Source organism: Paroedura picta, chromosome 10 (genome assembly GCF_049243985.1).
Source record: "Paroedura picta isolate Pp20150507F chromosome 10, Ppicta_v3.0, whole genome shotgun sequence".
Lineage (NCBI taxonomy): Eukaryota > Metazoa > Chordata > Lepidosauria > Squamata > Gekkonidae > Paroedura > Paroedura picta.
Window position 1 is genome coordinate 8,686,681 of NC_135378.1, and position 18,492 is coordinate 8,705,172.

General features: G+C 42.8%; 1 protein-coding gene across 4 annotated transcripts in view; it reads left to right on the top strand.

Annotated features, from left to right (window-relative positions):
• The first annotated feature begins 1,568 nt into the window (after positions 1-1,568).
• Positions 1,569-18,492, top strand: part of LOC143819112 (ras-related protein Rab-28-like) — a 92,542-nt gene continuing 75,618 nt past the window's right edge. The window contains exons 1-2 of one of the 4 annotated variants that reach the window (XM_077300261.1): positions 1,569-2,010; positions 11,444-11,540. In XM_077300261.1, the coding sequence (XP_077156376.1) occupies positions 1,936-2,010; positions 11,444-11,540 (172 nt within the window). In that variant the 5' untranslated portion in view covers positions 1,569-1,935. The remainder of the gene's footprint in view (positions 2,011-11,443; positions 11,541-18,492) is intronic. The other 3 variants (XM_077300263.1, XM_077300262.1, XM_077300264.1) reach the window with 3 other exon arrangements.

Genomic DNA, 18,492 nt, shown 5'->3' on the forward strand with positions numbered 1-18,492 from the left:
AAAATAAGATATGTGCAGTGTGCATAGAAATTTGTTCATAGTTTAAAAAAAAAACTATAGTCTCCAATGGTCTGAGGGACACTGAACTGGCCCGCTGTTTAAAAAGTTTGAGGACCCCTGGTCTAAGGCAAATGCCTGGTGGAGGAGCTCCCTTTTGCAGGCCCTGCGGAATTATGGGAGTTCGGACAGGGCCCTGATCTCCTCAGGGAGCTTGTTCCACCAGGTGGGGGCCACTTAAGTGGACACTTAAGTTTTCGGGAGTGGTGTCAATGGGCACACTGGTGTACCAAGAAGCAATCAACAGAGGCCAAGGTCTTCACTGATGTTGCCTTCTGTTATTCAGAGGTTTTCAGTGTGTGAATGTGGTAAGCAGGTAAAAGTAAAGGTATCCCCTGTGCTAGCACTGGGTCATGTCTGACCCTTGGGGTGATGCCCTCTAGTGTTTTCATGGCAGACTCAATACAGGGTGGTTTGCCAGTGCCTTCCCCAGTCATTACCGGTTTACCCCCCAGCAAGCAGCTGGGTACTCATTTTACCGACCTCGGAAGGATGGAAGGCTGAGTGGACCTTGAGCCGGCTGCTGGGATTGAACTCCCAGCCTCATGGGCAGAGCTTTCAGACTGCATGTCTGCTGCCTTACCACTCTGCGCCACAAGAGGCTCTTAAGTGGATACTTAGAACTCAACATTTCAGTTCATCTCCTGTACGGTGTTCAGTTTTGAAATGAGAAACTATAGGTGCTTCTAAAATACCATTCCTGATTCTGCTTCTCCGTCCATTGATTCTGACATGAACTAGACCCTCAGACTTGCCAATGTAATATTTTGGGTGTGAACACTAGAGAATATAGACACCAGAGACTCACCCTCTCTTTCTCTCTCTGATTCAGTGCTTTTCTCATTTCTCTACAACATTTCACCCAACACAGGATGCACTAGGGGGTTTTGGTGCCTTCAACACACATAATGAGACAACTCCTTCCAAGGGCTGCCACCTTGAGTATGTAAACAGTGGGACTTGCTTATGAGTAACACAACAAAACCAGAGTCCAGTGGCACCTTCAAGACCAAAAAAGATGTATTCAAGGCAGGAGCTTCCGAGGGCAAGCACTCTTCCAGGGGTAGTCAAACTGCGGCCCTCCAGATGTCCATGGACTACAATTCCCAGGAGCCCCCTGCCAGCGAATGCTGGCAGGGGGCTCCTGGGAATTGTAGTCCATGGACATCTGGAGGGCCGCAGTTTGACTACCCCTGCTTCAAACCAACATTTGAATCTATTATCATCACTATAGATGTAAATTGTTGCCTACTTGCGTCCATTAAATTGCCTGCGAGCTCCCCAAGTACAGATCAAATTACCGGCCTGCGGTTTTAAAGGCCAAAAGGTGTTCATCGCAAATAACGTCCCTCCTTCTCCCGCTCGCGTATTTTTAGCTCAAACCCCCCCCCCCACCGCATAATCTGGATTAGCCAACGCAACACGCATGCGCAACTCTCTCTCTCCCCCCCCCCCGGTCGCCCGCTGTCATTGAGCCTTCCGGCGGCCTCGTTTCCCATATTAGGCCAGGGGGCGTTCCTCCTCGCCTTCGGAGGGCCTTGGTTACCACGCAGGGCGTCACTATCTTGACGGTGGGCGCTTTGGGCCAAACCATTCCCTCGCGACGGTGGCGGCGCCGCCCCTTGCCCTCAATCCCCCGGAGGGAGCCGCGCCTCTTTCCAGCCTTTCTCTCGCTCCGCCCCCGTTCCTGGTCCGCGCAGCAACGCCCCCCCCCCTCGCCGGCCTTCCTTTTCGCCCCCCCCCCGTTCCCTCCCGTGGTCTCGTCCAGCGGCGGCCATAGCGACGAGCGGCGGAGGGGGGCGTAAGATGGCGGCGTCGGTCCCGCTGCCGCCGTGAGGAGGAGCGGATGAGCGCGGGGCTCCCTGGGGCCGCCGGGCGATGTCGGACTCCGAGGAGGAGTGCCCCGACCGGCAGCTCAAGTTCGTGGTCGTGGGCGACGGCACCTCCGGCAAGGTCAGCCAGGCGGCCGGGCCGAGAGTCTCGCGGCGTCTCGCGATACCGGCGCTCGGGGCGGGCGGGTGGGCGCCCTCCGCCGCCTCCTCCTCCTCCGCCTCCTCCTCCTCTCGGCAACGCCGGCCGGCGGAAAACCGGCTGCCCGACTCCCGCCCGGGGGAAACGCCGGGAGGAGGGGAGGGGCAAACCCGTGGGGATTTGGGGGCGGGGCCGGTTCCCCTGGGCCCGGCGGGAGGTTGGCGCCCCGCAGAACGCCCTTCCCCCGCGGCCCTTTTCTCCCGGAGAACGGAGGGTTAGGGTTAGACCGGCAGCCCTCGTCGCCCAGAGCCGCGCTGGGCCAGCAGCACCCCGGCCCTGTCCGACTGGGCCCGCCCGGCTCTCGCACAGCCCGTGCCCCGGAGGGCCCCCACGCAGAGGCCAAGGCCGCCCCTCACGCCGTCTCCCGGCTTAGTCTGAGCATGGAGGCCCCCTCGGCCCCTGGCAGGCTTCTCCGCCAGAAGTGGGAACATTCCTGGGGCCCTGGCTACATCCACCGGCAGTGGAGCCCACCTTTTCATGACTCCCTGTGTAAAGAAGTATTTCCTTTCAAACGTCCTGCCCGTCAACCTCATGGGATGCTCTCGAGTCCTAGTCTTTTGGAAGTATTGTTATTTCTCGTAGTAATAATAATATAATTATTTTATTATTATAGACTGGACTTTCCTAGGTTGCGGAGGGTTTTAAAATGATGTCAAAATTAGAAGCTGCCTCCTGATGGTAATTGGAATCTTATTGGGCTGGTGGGAAGTGTCGGTTGGTCACTGGTTGGGCAAATTTTTCTTGGGTATTATGTTTATATATACAGCCCTCCCTGAAGGCTCAGGTAGATGTTCTCAAATCGGGAGAACAGCATCCACTGAGTTTTCACAATCTAATAAGCCCATCACTCGGTCAAAGGAGGAAACCAGGTTGGTCTGGCAGGACCTGTTGGGAGTCAAATTGGTGCTGACTTCCCCAGATCAACAAATTGTCCTTCGGATATTTACGGATCACCCTCTTTAAAGTCTCCTCCATTATCTTACCTGCGGTTCATGGTAGACATACTGGCTTGTTAGACTCCGGGGTCGTCTCCTCCCTTTTCTGAAGATTGGGATTACATTTACTTTCCTCCAGTCTTCTGGCACCTCTCCAGGATTCCAGGCAGGCCTAAAGATGATGGGCAAGGATTCCCCAAGTTCTCCATAAAGTTCTTTAAGCCCTCTTTGGTGCACACCATCCAGCCCCGGGTATTTGAGCTCATTCAGTGCAGCCAGGTGCCTCTCGACAATCTCCATGTCAATCCATGTCAATCAGACACTATACCTTGCCTACTAACATCTTGAGGCGTGTTCATATTCTTTTGGGAAAACAGGCAAAATAATACTGTGCCATTCTGAATTCTCGCTGTCCCCTATCAGAGCCTCTCCATCTTCACCTAGTGGTGGGCCTATGGCCTTGTTTACCTTAAGTTTGCTTTTCATATACCTGAAGAAGCTTTTCTTGTCCTAGTGGACAGTCTCAGCTCTCTCCCAGCTTTGGCCTTTCTGATGACCAGCAGTGCCTTGTAACCTGCAGATACTCTTCTTTTCTTCCCTTATCTTCATCTTGATGCTTTCTACTGGAGTGTCACTCTCTTCCTCTAGGCAAACCCTCTCCTATTTATTTATTTCATTTTAATTATTTATTTATATTTATATACTGCCGTGAGGCTCAGGACAGTTCATGACATTGTCCAATACAATATACTACTCCAGTAGAATATACGAAATATAATGCATTCTAAAAAATCATTTCAATAAAATTACATCAACATTGTTAAACATTTAAAACATTAAAAGCATTTAAAACGCTTAACTATAACTTTACAGGTTGGCCTCACATATAGTGCTACTCCATCTTCTTTTCGCTCTTTTCTGTTTCTTTTGAACAACCCTTATCCATCCACTATTGCATTGTAGTTATGGGAATCATTCCACCAAGTCTCTCTAAATCATACTTCTCTGTCAGCATGAGAAGCCTGGGCTCCTCCTTTTTATTGCCCATGCTTTGAGCATGGGTAATATGGTACCTGAAACTTTTTACCCTGGGTTCTGTTTGACCTGTGCTTCCTGGGGCAAGCCACTGATACTTGCTTTCCTACATTAGAATTAGATCATTTGTTATCACAGGAGAAGTGTGACAGCCCTGCTGGAGAGTATTGGATCTTTGTTTTCTTCCAAGGCATCAGACTGCAGCTCAGGAAAGTTGCTTACCATTCCAGTCCCTTTACTAGTGGCTGTTTCATGGTGTGAAAAATCTGCTAGTCATACACCCTACCAGTCAGTGGCCTACCCCTCTTTCCTGGAACTATTAGTCTAGTACATCTGTCTCCTGCCTGTCCTCCAAAGAGATCCTGGATCTTTCCTCCATTTTCTTTTTATCCTTACAACAAACTCTTATTGGTCAGCTCTGCTGACTCTGTGTGAGTGTGAGAGAGAGTGAGAGAGCTTGTGGGCACCTTTGACACAGTGGGGTATGTGCAGTCATTAAATGGCTGCTGCAGGCGTTGGAGCAAGCCATACAACAGCTACCTCAGCTTCTCTTCCGCCACACAGCAGTAGTGCTTGTGCTTTCGTGACAGCTGCTGCTGAAACAATATGTTTAGACTTCTGCACAACCAGTCAAATTTCCAGTGGCCAATTACAAGCCTTGCTAAGCAAAAGCTCCACCTGCCCCTGCCCACTTTTTGAAACATTAGTTTTTGGGAGTGGTGTCAATGGGCACCCTGGTGTACCAAGAAGCAATCAATAGTGGCCAAGGCCTTCACTGATGTTGCCTTCTGTTATTCAGAGTTTTCAGTGTGTGAATGTGGTAAGCAGGTAAAGGTAAAGGTATCCCCTGTGCAAGCACCGAGTCATGTCTGACCCTTGGGGTGACGCCCTCCAGCGTTTTCATGGCAGACTCAATACGGGGTGGTTTGCCAGTGCCTTCCCCAGTCATTACCGTTTAATCCCCAGCAAGCTGGGTACTCATTTTACCGACCTCGGAAGGATGGAAGGCTGAGTCAACCTTGAGCCGGCTGCTGGGATTGAACTCCCAGCCTCGCGGGCAGAGCTTTCAGACTGCATGTCTGCTGCCTTACCACTCTGCGCCACAAGAGGCTCGTGTGAATGTGGAGGCTACCCTTAATCAACATGACTAGGAGCTACTGATGGACTTATCCTTTATGAATGTGTCTAAGCCCCTTTTGCTTATGGCCATCAACTGCCTTCCTTCACAGTTTGTATCAACTGAATCACTAGTCTGGGTGAAGGAGTTCCTTTTGTTTGCCTGTAATCTGTAGCCATTCACTTTCCTTGGTGCTCTCAAGTCCAAGTGTAATGACAGCAGATCTGTCTGCCTGTACATGATTTTATAAACCTGTATTGTGCCTACCCATGTTGATTGATTCATTTGAACTGAGAAGTTCATGGATAGTGCAAGGTTTGAACATGAGTACCTCACATTATAGTTCAGCACTCTAACCACTATAGCATATTGATTCTCATTAGAATTTTACTGTTATCTCATGGATCACTGACTGAGCATGTCTTCTTGCTGGTCAAAGTGAACCCTTGTCAGAGCTAATGCAATGGGATGTTTCTTTGTGCAGAACCATTCCTCGCAGAAGCCATTTAAACAATAAGGTTGGTTTATTGCTTATGTATTTTCGGATTTATATGCCGCCATTCCTCAAGGACTCAGCGGCTCACAATATATCACAAACGTTTTAAACATGTTGAATTATGTGTAAACAATCAGAGGATCTCACTGCCTCCTCTCCAGTACAAGAGTGGGGGAGGTAAAGCACATTGTTGTGAAAATACTGGATGGCATACAGATGTTGGATGCTTGTTTGTGTAGGGAGGCCGTCTTATTGAAGGTATTTGTAGGCCTCAACCATAGACCTGGTAGAACAGTTCTGTCTTACAGGCCCTACAGAACTGTTTTAAGTCCCATCCCTGATCTTGCTCAGGGCTGAGAAATCTCTGCCTCTTGTTGAGGTCAGTTTCTCTTGGGCCAGGGATCTTGAGAATATTTTGTATGTTTATAGATTTCTTTGGGGGCATATGGGAGAAGGTGGGTTCCACAGGTATGAAGATCCCAGACTGTTTAGTGCATTAAAGGTAAGTACCAGAACCTTGATCCTGTTTCAGTCCTCAGTCTGGAGTCAGTGCAGCTGGGAAAACATTGGTCAAATATATGCTTTCCACCTGGTTCCTGTAGGGAGCTGGGCAGTTGCATTCTGGACCAGTTGAAGTTCCCAGATCAGATACAAGGGTAGCCTTGCATAGAGTGAGTTGTAGTAGTCTAACCTGGAGGTGACCATTATTTGGTCACAGTTGCCAAGTTGGGTGTTGACAAGTAAAATGCTAGCTGCTGTGCGTGGTAAAGTTATTAAAAAGCCTAGTGGACAGCATTTGTGACCTGGGTTTCCATTGATAGGGAGGAGTCCAAGATGTCAAAGATGTTAATTAGATACCGTCAAGAGTTGGGAGTTGTAGCACTTCACCTGGGACGTGCCAATCCAGCCAAAGAAACTGTTTTATTTGGATTCAACTTCAGTCGATTCCACTTGAGCCACTCCACCACAACTTCCAGTCCAATGCACTTGTGGGTGTGGCTGGCTGGCTGTCCATCAGCACATACTGCTGGGTATCATCAGCTTACTCTCCCTTACTGTCACTCTCTGTCCATGACCATGGAGAAAGGCCATACCCTGTCTCTCCATGTTGACTAGGCACTGGTTGAGAAATCCATATTCTGCAGTGGTGAACATTACTGTAAGGTTTAGTGGAATCAGCAGTGCTTGACCCCCCTAGATCCAGCTTTCTCTAACAATCATCTGTGGACGACAGGCGCTATCTCCACCCCACGGCCAAGCTGGAAGCTGGTATGGGAAGGATTAAGGGTCGATGTTTCTTCCAGAAAACAATTATTACACATCCGCACGTTCAACTACCTTATCAGGAATTACAAATATGTAGCCTGGCAGTAGTTGGTTGGGTCTGTTGTATACAGCTTTGTTTTTTTTCAAAAGCATTCTGACCGCTGCCTACTTCAGCTTCTCTGGAAAAGTCCCTGAAGTCACAGACAATTTGGTAATTTTTATTATTTATTTATTTTTTATTTAGATTTTCATACCACCCTTCCATATGGCTCTGGGTGGTTTACATATAACAGCATGGGGTAATTATATAGAACAGGGGTAGTCAACCTGTGGTCCTCCAGATGTCCATGGACTACAATTCCCATGAGCCCCTGCCAGCAAATGCTGGCAGGGACTCATGGGAATTGTAGTGTATGGACACCTGGAGGACCACAGGTTGACTATTCCTGATATAGAACATTGCAACAAATATAACAGTCATAACATAACCTGTCAACCAGAACAATACTTAAACAGGGACAGGAAGTTGGCACAGCTTTGGGTTGGTCAGATTCTTTGGTCCTGGGAGCGGGAATCTGGGGGGCAGTGGGTGTTTTTGGGCTGGTCGGCCTCGAGCAAATGTTGGTGGAGGAGCTAGAGAGGGATGCAAGTAAACATTTAAACGTCTCCCAAGGCTTGGAAAACTCTTCCCTCTAAGCTTTGCATGAGAGTAGCCTCTCACTAACACGGGAAGCCCCACTCAGCAGCAGTCTGGAGCTAGGCAGGCTCTTGCACTTACCACTGCCCATTTGAAGATACCAGCAGTTAAATTCTGCTTAGGAGACAAACTGTTCCTCTCACTAAGGGGAATAAACTTAGAGGAAACATTGGTTACCAGTGCATTTTGGGACCACCTGTGCTTGCAAAACATTTGTTTTCACATGCTGGCATTAATGTTAATAATCTGCACCCAAGATGGACTCTTCAGAATGTTAACATTAATTTTCCTTAACAAAAGTGAGTAGAAAATCTAATATGCAAGAATATATATGTGAGCTGGTTACCCTGTGAGCCTGCTGAAACTTAAACATTTAAAAGATCGTTGCATGATTAAACAACAGTTGCATCCCTAATTCTTTGCACATAGAGAAGTAATATGCTGGAACATCCTGTCGGAAGGGAACTGTTTGGATGGAAGAGCATTCATTTATGCTTTGAGGAGGAATGGTGGCTCAGTGATTTTGCCATGTCCTTTGCACTTAGCGGGCCATAAGTTCAGTTGCTGGCATCTCCAGTGAAAAGGACCTCAGCAGGTTTTGGGGAAACACAGTCATAACAGAGAAGATATGACGACTGAAATAGCCCCAAGGCCAGAAGATGCAGACTTAAGATGCTCTGAGGACATGGATGAATGGGTTGGCTAGCGAGTGAGGTAGTTGTATCCAAGTTGGGTTGGTGTGAGCTACACTGGATACCTGAAAGCAGGCTTTCTCAACTAGGGTTTCATGAAGCCCTGGAGATTCTTGATGGCCCTGGGAAGGGTTTCCTGAATTGGGTGGGAGTTAATTAATTTTTGAAATAAATTTGCTAAACATTTATCGGCTGGTATGACCATGTATGGTCATGTTGATCTGCTTCCCCTTGCCAATGATGGGCCTGGGCATGTCCACATCTACGCTTTCCAATCCTATAAAATCAGAACTCAAGTGTCTGAGGAAGAGTGCTTGCACTCGAAAGCTTCTTCCCTGAATAAATCTTTGTTGGTCTTAAAGGTGCCACTGGACTCTGATTTTATTGTGCTACTTCAGACCAACACGGCTACTCATTTGAAGCTTTGCAACCCTGTTCTGCATTATTGCACCACTTCTGGGGTTTCTTAACGACCAAAGAATGTTTCAAGGGATTCTCGATGGTGAGAAAGGCTGCCTGAAAGGCTTGATAAGGTGTTTAGGGCTTGCACTTGGCAGTTTTGGTGAGAACCCGTAACTGGCTGTTCCTGATGGAAATTCTGATCAGGGACATTTCCAGGAGCATTTCTGATATCCCATAGCATTTTCGATGTTAATTCTGGGTGCTCTTTTTGACCCATAAGTCAGTGTTCGTTAATCTGTAGGACTAGAGCCTTTGACAAACTCTCCTACCCTGTGAGGCAAACAAAACTTTTGGCTTGATTTATTAGTCGTCCAGTATTTCACTTTTAGTCTGCAGTGTGTAGATTTCGGAGAAGTTGAAGTAGTCTGAAACTAAGTTGAATGCCAAGATTTTGTTCTGAATTCTCCAATGCCTATTTTTGTGTGTTGCATGTATTAGGGCAAGAAGGCGTGGACTGGTTGCAAGGTATCGTTTTCAGTACTTCAGTGTGTTGAGGGCAACATGACTGTCTGGTCCTGCAAACCAGAGAGTGTATTTTAGGTTTAGAAAAATCTATAAAGACAAATGTTGGAATTAGTTTTCTGGAAGCCTGTTGCTGAATAGAAGAACATGAACTGCTGATGCCGTTGTACTTGGAGTATAAATATTTGTGCTTGAACTAGAAGTCATGTTTTTCCAGGGCTGTTAGAGCAGGACCTCCAATGTAGCACATTCATTAACAGCAAAAATATAAGGGGTCCCAGACAGTCACTGGTTTTCTGCTCTACATTCTTTCTCATTAAGGAGAGGATGTAAGAAGGCTGCTTTAAGAGAACTTTCCTTTGCTGTTGATAACTTCTTGCTCTCACTGGCAGTTGTTAACCCAGTGTGTGTTTTCATTAACACCTTTAAAAACCTCTGGGGAATATCAAGTGTTGGAGAAGGATAAAATTAATATTTACAATGTCCTTAAATCAAAGAGTCAGGAATAAAGTAGATAATCTTATTGGATGATTCTGTGTTTTCTAAATTTGCATCTATATTGTGCATATATTTGCCCCTGAAGTTCAGTTTCTGATCAGACAGAGGGCATAGTTAAAGTTGGGATCAGTTTGGGAAGAGAACCATTGGCTGTTTTCTCCATGAATCTTTTTCTTGCTGTTATTTTTATTTTAGAATTTTCATCTATGTATTATTTAGTTTGTAGCCTTCCTGTGAACAGATTTGAAATTACAATGCTGAAATATTTCTTAAGAAGATGCAGTTTTCAAATCAAAGTTTCAGAAGAATTTCTGGCCTGAATATCCTTTATATTGTAATGAATGGAGTAACTGCAGTTACTAATACACTAGCACAGTACGGTTTGTTTTCTATATTGTTGTTACCTGAAATAAATGTCGTCCTTCCAGAAACCCACTCTATTTTAAGCTTTTAATAATGTGACTATAATTGAGGCCCTGGTCACAAGCATGTATATTAGGAAATGCATTCCATTGCATTCAGCAGGTGTTATTTCAAATACTACAAGTTTCTTAGTAGTGTGTTTAGAACTGAAAACCAATATAATATTAGGAAAATTGCTCCTTAATTTCTAGGAGTCTTCTATGTGGCCATACTTGACAAGTAGGTTAGTCCTCATGATCACACATGTATAAACATGAGTTTGCCTCAGTTCTCTTTCTGAGCAGTTATCATCAGCCATTGGGATTCAGCACCTTACTTAGACATCTTAGCTGTGTGAGATATTTTAAGCTTCCCCCCCTGTAATCTCCACTTCTCTGTGCCATACTGCTATTCATTTATTTATTCATTCCTTTGTTTGTTCGTTCATTCATTCTTCAAATATCTATGCTGCTCTTTCCTGAGGGTTCAGGGTGGTGTACAGCATATAATAATAATACAACAATCAAAACATAAACATTTTAAAATTGGTTTGCATTAATTGTCAGATCCTCTTAGCTTTAAGAAATTATGGGGTGGGTGGTGTGGTGTGTGGGTGGGCAGGACTGCTCCAGAAACACAAGAGCAAAAAGCCTCGAGGCATGTGAACAATTTTTGTGACGTTTTGGATCCTGGCCAGTATTAGTGATCTAGGTGGAAAGGAGCGGTGTAAATATATTAATAAGTAAGCAGACATTGTCAGAAGTGTTTTTCATGATTCTGCAATAACGAATCAATACGTGACCTGGGGTTTTCTTGTTCTGTATTGCTGGAGCAGCTGAGAATTTTCATGTAATATTTGTATATACCAGGTGTTTTCTTGACAATGTTATTTATTCTAAAAATTCAGAACTGCCAATCATTCAAAAGAGTGACTTGCAAAAGTTGTCAGTTTTGCCTACCATTACGATTAAAATTGTGATGTCTTTGTAATTATGGCATTCAGAAAAAAACTGACAAAATACCTACGTATAGAAGATTGAATTCATATGCTCATTTAGCGAGGAGTGGTGCTTCTCAGTAATCATGCATAGGTTGGGCTGTATAACTGTTTTGTCTTTGTTTTTACCAGCTATGTTTTTAATTCTTTTATCTTCTGTTTAAATTGGGATTATTTTATACATTTCTGTGCATTAGCAGTTACTTTAAAAAATGTGTGCTGTTTTTATTTATTTTGTTACTGTTCAGATGTGGCTTTTCAGATACCAAGTGGATTTGATGTGATTCTGTTTTTAGACCTCCTTAGCCACACGCTTTGCTCAAGAAGCTTTCGGGAAGCAGTACAAACAAACCGTAGGACTTGACTTCTTTTTGAAAAGAATTACACTGCCAGGTAAGAAGATAATTAACGTGCACGAATGCAAACAGTGGGGAAAACTAAGAACAGCTGCATTCTGATATAGACAAGATTTAATGTGGTGCTTTAATAATGTTTCAGAGGTGTGCCTCTATAAAGAGTTGCGCATTTGCGGCTGGATTGTTTCAATTTAGAGATGAGGCTCTCAGGAATATATTAGTCCAAGTTTTCTAGGTGTGCGGATTCTAAGTAGGTAAGAAGAACTGAATTAATGTGTTTCTGTTGAAATAAGTGTATGATTTTGGAAAGAAGTATTCCCCACTTTTGCTTAGATTGATGGAGTACATGCAGTGTGGCTGTGGAGTTGCTAGGCTGCGATCTGTGAATGCTGTCTTATGCAAGGCAGCATGAAATTGCTGGCATTTAATAGACCACTAAAATGCAGGGTCCCAAGGCACTCATAAAAATACAGTTTGAGCATTCAAGATGTTTCACTTCATGATGCAAAGCAACTATTTAGATGCCAGTTGTGGCACACTGCATGGAAAACATAAAGAAATAATTAAGAAAGAATGGCAGGATCTTAAAGTTTGTTTCTAAACAAGTAGGGATCTAAAACAAATCATTTGTTCATTTTAGTGTAATTCAATTTGTAAGCATAAAAATATTCCATTAAATGCATTTTCCCTGTTGTGCTTAACAAACCGAAGCTGGAGAGAACACTTTCACTGAGACTGGGAGGAAAAATGATAATGTGGTTGCAAATTTAACCTTAAAAAAAACATTCTGGGATGCTTCAGGAAAATACAAATAGGGCATAGTTTCGTTGAACAGTGTTCAGGGCAGTTTTTCTAACTGACTCTGAATGCTAAATTATAGCATTGACAATTAGATCTCTGAAATATTTAGCTTTGAGTAGCTAGTGTTAAATTTGGGAGAACCAGTATCAAATTTATGGTTGTCATCCATATGGAGATGAAAAATAGTTTAAATATGTAGGTGCCAACATTAGTTTGACCACAGTTTGAGGATTTGGCCTCTAATATTCAGAGGACATAGATCTTCAGTATGACTTTGAATTCCAGGCCACACTGGCTACTTCTCCATGAATGAAGAAATTAACTGCAAGTGTCCCTGGTAGGTACCTGGAAGGGTGGGCAGGTAGGTATTCACGCTAAGACCAACAGAACATATGCCCCATACATGTGAGACTGTGCGTGCTGAGAATATGTGCATATTTTTGGTCTCTCTTGGCAGATGCCAAATTATTTATCTACTAATGTAGACTAAATGCTGCCCCGGAATTTTTCACACTTTTTGGTGAACAAAAACACTTGTGGGTCTCCTCCCCTGAATTTACTACAGTAAAATACATTTTTCCGATTTGGATATATGATTTTTTAAAAGAGAATGGCAGCATTTTAGGGCTAAAAAGTTTTTAAATGTGCATTGCGCTTAGACTTTAATTCAATTTCAAAAATTTGTTAATTTTTAATTATCCCAACAGAAATTTTAAAAAATATAATATAATAATATTGTCTACAGATAAGCATGTATAAAAATATCTATAAATATATCTAAAAATATGTGTCCCCCCCAAGATAGGCCCAAAACATATGTTTAAGAAACACCTCTTGCAAAGTTACAGCACCAACAATTAAACACATTTCTTAGTCCTTTAATGATTTTAATACTGTGGTGTCCAGTATATCCTAAACATAATTATTTTTCCTGAATAAGCGGCAGAGTAAGGTCCACAGAAACCACAGGTTTAAAATTAATTCAGTTTGAATGGCAGTGCTGATTGTTCTTCAAAGTCAACTGTTAAAGCGGTCAAATTAGTGCTGCAGATGCTCTGTGTAAAAATGATTTTTTTACTGTTTACATTTGCGGAGTAGGTAATCCATTTTATCTTCCTCAGAGGTATATATTTTAGGGGGTTCATGCTCATATATTGGGGTGGTGATGCCTTAATGTGACACTATTATTTTAAACTTAGTGCTCATCTGCTTCCTCTTTCAAAAACACCCGCTGGTTTATGAAGATCAGTATTCATTTCAGTTATTTAGATTTGGTACCTTACATTTGGCAGACTGGTATTTTTTGCAATTCATGCTGATTAATAAAATTTCCATAATAGACTGCTTAGGGCTGTGTTTCTGACCCAGGTTTGAATTCCCACTCTGTCATCAAATCTTACTGGGTGAACTTGGGCCAGCCGCCCACTTACAGAGTTGTTGGGAGGAGAAAATGGAGAAGATAGTAATGCAAACTGATTTCGATCCTTAGTGGCTAGAAATAAAATAGTAAATGAAGAAATAAAATTACATTTGTGCGTGAGCCCTATTGAAGTTAATAGGACTTGTGGTTCCTGCAGCGAATTACCGTGCATGCAGTTACTCTAAGATAATGGGCGTGGCTGATGATTATTAAATACGATCTGATTGCAAATCTGGGAGCATGCTGATAGTTTAACCTCCTGCCTTTTAGCAGGCCAGTTTTGCTCCACTTGGTGTGGAAAAATCGTGAAATTTTAAAAATCTGATTGGTTTTGCATTGGACAGATTCCAAAACCTTGATGAAAGATCAGTGTTTGGATGTATTAAAATAACGCATCTGTGACATTGACTTCCAGGCTCCGGTGGGTGGGGCTCAAAGAGCACATTCACCATTAATTTACGACATTTCTCCTGTCTATAGGTCCCTCCTCTCATATTTTCATACATTAAATAATCCAATGCTTAGGCGCTGCTTTATGCAAGCGCAATTAAACCTTCTTTCAACATCTTGGGCTAGGGGAAGGTTTGGAAACACTCCCTTTGCTGATCGACTCTGCTCCTGCCGACTCCGTCAAGTTGAGCCGACGGCTCATGTGCTGCTTCCCTGTCTTAGATACTCATTGCAGCGGAAGTTGTTTCTGACTCCATTACTGGGAACGAGACCTTTTTACTCTGATGGGATGCTGATTTGTTATCTTCTTGAGGATAAACTCCCACAGATCTGCTGTAGCTCTTTTTATTCACAAAGCTTTTAATCCTTAAAAGTATTTAAAATATTTTTTTCTTTTTCTTTTTTAAAAATTTTCTGCTGGGAACACTTTTCTCTTTTGTTTTTTATAGACACTTATTATACCATGAAAGGTGTTTGAATTAAAACAACACTGAATTAAAACAGTGGGTTTCTCTGCCCATTATATTGGCCTGTACTTTGCTGGCTTTAACCATATTAATAAATCTAATATTGGCCTGTATGTTCAGAAGGGACCTGACATCCAGCATGTGGTACTCCTTCTTAAGCACACCTTGTTGGCTACATGGACAGCGGTGACAGCTTTGACAGAACTGAGGATTTGTTTGGCATCAGAAACGGGGCTAGTTCTATATACCCCACTCTCTCGGTCTCCCCCTAAACAGGTGGAGAGTGATGCTGATAGTGCTGGGCATCTTTTTGCCAGGAGGGTTCTTTCTCACACTCAGATCCCTGCTTTAAGCAAGGATCTCCTCCCTGTGGCCGTTGTGTTTTGGACTGGAGTATGTCCTTTTAGCACATCATCAAATATAGTTGAATGCTTTACCTGGAAATGTTTAAAAATGTCAAAGTGATGTAATTCTTTCTGTTCGAGGAGAAAATTATATTCAAAAGAGGAGCCCTTTTCATTATATTTCATGATCCAATGTGCTGTATAGTCTGGATGCAACCACTGTGCAGAAAATAGTGCATCTGTTAGTCAGAGGTTTTGCAGATAGAGCTCCTTAAGAGTCATAGTCAAAATACTTTCAGGAAGGTTGTGGGTATAGTCCAGCAAACAGGGTTTCACTGTGAAAAGACTTTAAAAAAATCTCAGTGAAGAGGTGGACAGACATGTGTTTTTAGTTCCATCTTGACTGTAGATTTTTAAGAACGGTTAATGTGCCCCAGGTATACTTTTAGAAGGTTACTGTTGAATCCTGCTAGTGGCTTCGATTCAAACCAAAAGAGCTTGGATAACTAATAAGATCAACTTTGCTTCAATTAAGCAGAATTTCCTGTAAAGTACCTCCAAAAAAAAAGTTTCAACAAAATTCTTGAAGAATTCTTAATATATGATTCCTACAAAAACTTGGAATTTTACAGAGAATTTTCCCCCTGTCATTGACATTGATCTGCAGAAATGTTAAATAATACAGCACTGCTAAAATACATAACGCTGTGTGATATCCAACTCTAAATTTTCCAGTTTGCTAGATATAATTAAATTGCTTGAATATTACTGAAAGTCCATGGCTTGAGCTGGAAAATGTACATTTCTGTATGTAATTGATTGACATTCAGCACCCAAAGAAACAGAACTCAGTTTTTCGGATTCCAGTTCAAAGTAGATATTTATTTACCCAAGCAAGTCAGAAAATTATACCCGGAGCAATATGGGCATATTGGGGGACGGACCATACTGTGCTTGGAAAATATTGTTCTGCAAGTTTCTAATCTTATTAAAATACTTCTGCTCATAATTTTGTTGCTAGTGGCTTGAATTCGTCTTTCTCAGCAGCCCCGTTTGGCTACTTCTGGTGCTGTCCACTCAAAGTTTTTTTTTTTGATGGTCTGTGCTGCAAGGATGGGAATTCCCATTCATTTCAGTGAGGCTTGCACAAGAGAATTTCCCAGTGGACTGTGTGCTTAACATCCAGCTGAAGATGCAGAGTTGCATCTGAATGTAGTTGTTACAGGTATCTCTTCAAGACAGGTGAAAACATGGTGACGATCAGGTAACTTTCTCAAGAGGAGGAGAGTATAGACCAGGGGTAGTCAAACTGCTAGCGGCAGGGGCTCATGGGAATTGCAGTCCATGGACATCTGGAGGGCCACAGTTTGACTACAATTACTAGAAGGAATATGGAAAGTGAAGCTCATAAGGTGCCATAGTTACTGGAAAGTTCTGACTTGTTTCTGTGCTCTTTTCAGAGCAGCTTTCTCAACAGTTAATCGGACACACACTGCGTTGTCTTCTGGTGAGAGGCACAGAGGAGCTGTGTCTCAAAGCAGTTCCCACTGTCTTAGCAGAAGCTGGTGCAATATGTGTGTGTTCAACTATTGAATAAATTGTCCTGATGAAGAAAACTAAATCATGTCAGACATTTTCCATTAATAACACCACACCTTATCGGCTTCACTTTTAGTGTCTCTTTATTGTGATGCCAGTCAAGGTGTCCTGAGTCTTGCCTCTTTATTGTTGTCTTTGGTGCAGTTGTACTTCTTGATTTTATTTCGTGCTTGATGCAACGCGCTAAGTTACTAATATCTGCTACTACAATGTGGCAATTTTTGAGAGATTTTTAAAAATATGGAATTCTATGTTTAGTAACTAAAAGAAGTCAGTTCAGTCAATTAAAGTTAGTTCAGTCTTGTTTCCATCAACGGAACATGGTAGGGTATAATTCATAAAGCTGGATCTAGCGCTGTGTTTCCGTAACTGCAAGGGCATCTACCTAAGCAGGATCATAACAAATGTTGCGTCTTTTAAATCAGGGGTAGTCAACCTGTGGTCCTCCAGATGTCCATGGACTACAATTCCCATGAGCCCCTGCCAGCGGCAGGGGCTCATGGGAATTGTAGTCCATGGACATCTGGAGGACCACAGGTTGACTACCTCTGTTTTAAATGATACAGAGCAGCATAATCCCAGCAGAGACTGGATCAAACCATCTTTTCTGACCACTCAAAAATGCTATGCTTGATATCATCGGACCTGCATCAGTAAAAGCCGCATGCGCTGGGAACTGCAGTAAGAAGGGGAATTGGATGAACAAGAGTGGAAAAGATGGCCGTGTCCACTCCGTGCCTTTTTGTCTGGTAAACTATGAAGAAGTGGGACTGTTATTGAAATCCTTGGTATAAGAGCTCTAATAATTTTAAGTACTAATTAAGAAAAATTAAAACTCACCCATTTTGTTTGAGTATTTGAAGAGTTGTGGAATTCACGGAAAATAGAAGCCCCTGCTTTTCTGCTTGCGTGCCTGTTATTTGGGGTACAGTATTTCTGTGCGGAAAAAAATGGCACTCCCAAGATAGTTGGGGCTTGATATAGTAGACCCAATGGCAGCATTTTTCCATAGGGGTAACATTGTAAAAGTAGCTCATGGACCTTAGACACAAAACTTTGTTTTCTGAAAGTGGTGCTGTCAGAACTTCATTGCATTAAAAAGTATTTCCTGTTGCCGTAGAAATGTCATGCTAGTTATAACAAATTGCATGGCTTCTGTTGTGTCTATAAAATATTTTGCAAAGTAGGCTCATATGTCAGCCTTTATGACCCCACCAACACTGCTTGATATATTATACTTTGATAAATAGTTTCATATTGATAGAAGTGTTCTCTAGTCTGATCAGATGCATAATCCACAGCAGTAATCTGTGACCCCCCCCCCCTCCCCGGCTGTTAAAAAATTTATGGTATAATCTGACTGCAGTTTGTTCAGTTAAATTTAGAATATCTGTTTTTCACTGCTTAACCCTCTCACTGAAAACTGAAGGATTTGAAGGAATTGCTTAAATTGTGCTTCTTAATATTTGTAAATATTATATGAAACTTAAATTAAAATATTTGGCTAGAAAAGAAAACAAGATCCAGTGCTATCTAAAAGCAGAATTCCCAACACACAAGAAATCTAAAATGACGGGATATATTTAATTTTAGGATATTTGCTAATGTAGCAATATTTACATTATATTAATGTATTAGAAGATTAGATATGATGACCAGCACATGCATGCACACACACATTCCACTGACCTTAACTATTTTAGGAGCTGAACAATATCAGATATATAAATAGTTTGGTCTATACAGGTCAGGATACAAGGAAATCAGAATTATTTTGTTACTAAAATTTGCACAAATTATTATGTCTATATTGCCAAGTGCATAACTGCTGTGTATTGCAGGCCAGGATCTAAGTGCATTTCTTGATCATGGGTTCCTCAGGCGATTTCTATAAATGTGAATGGGTGG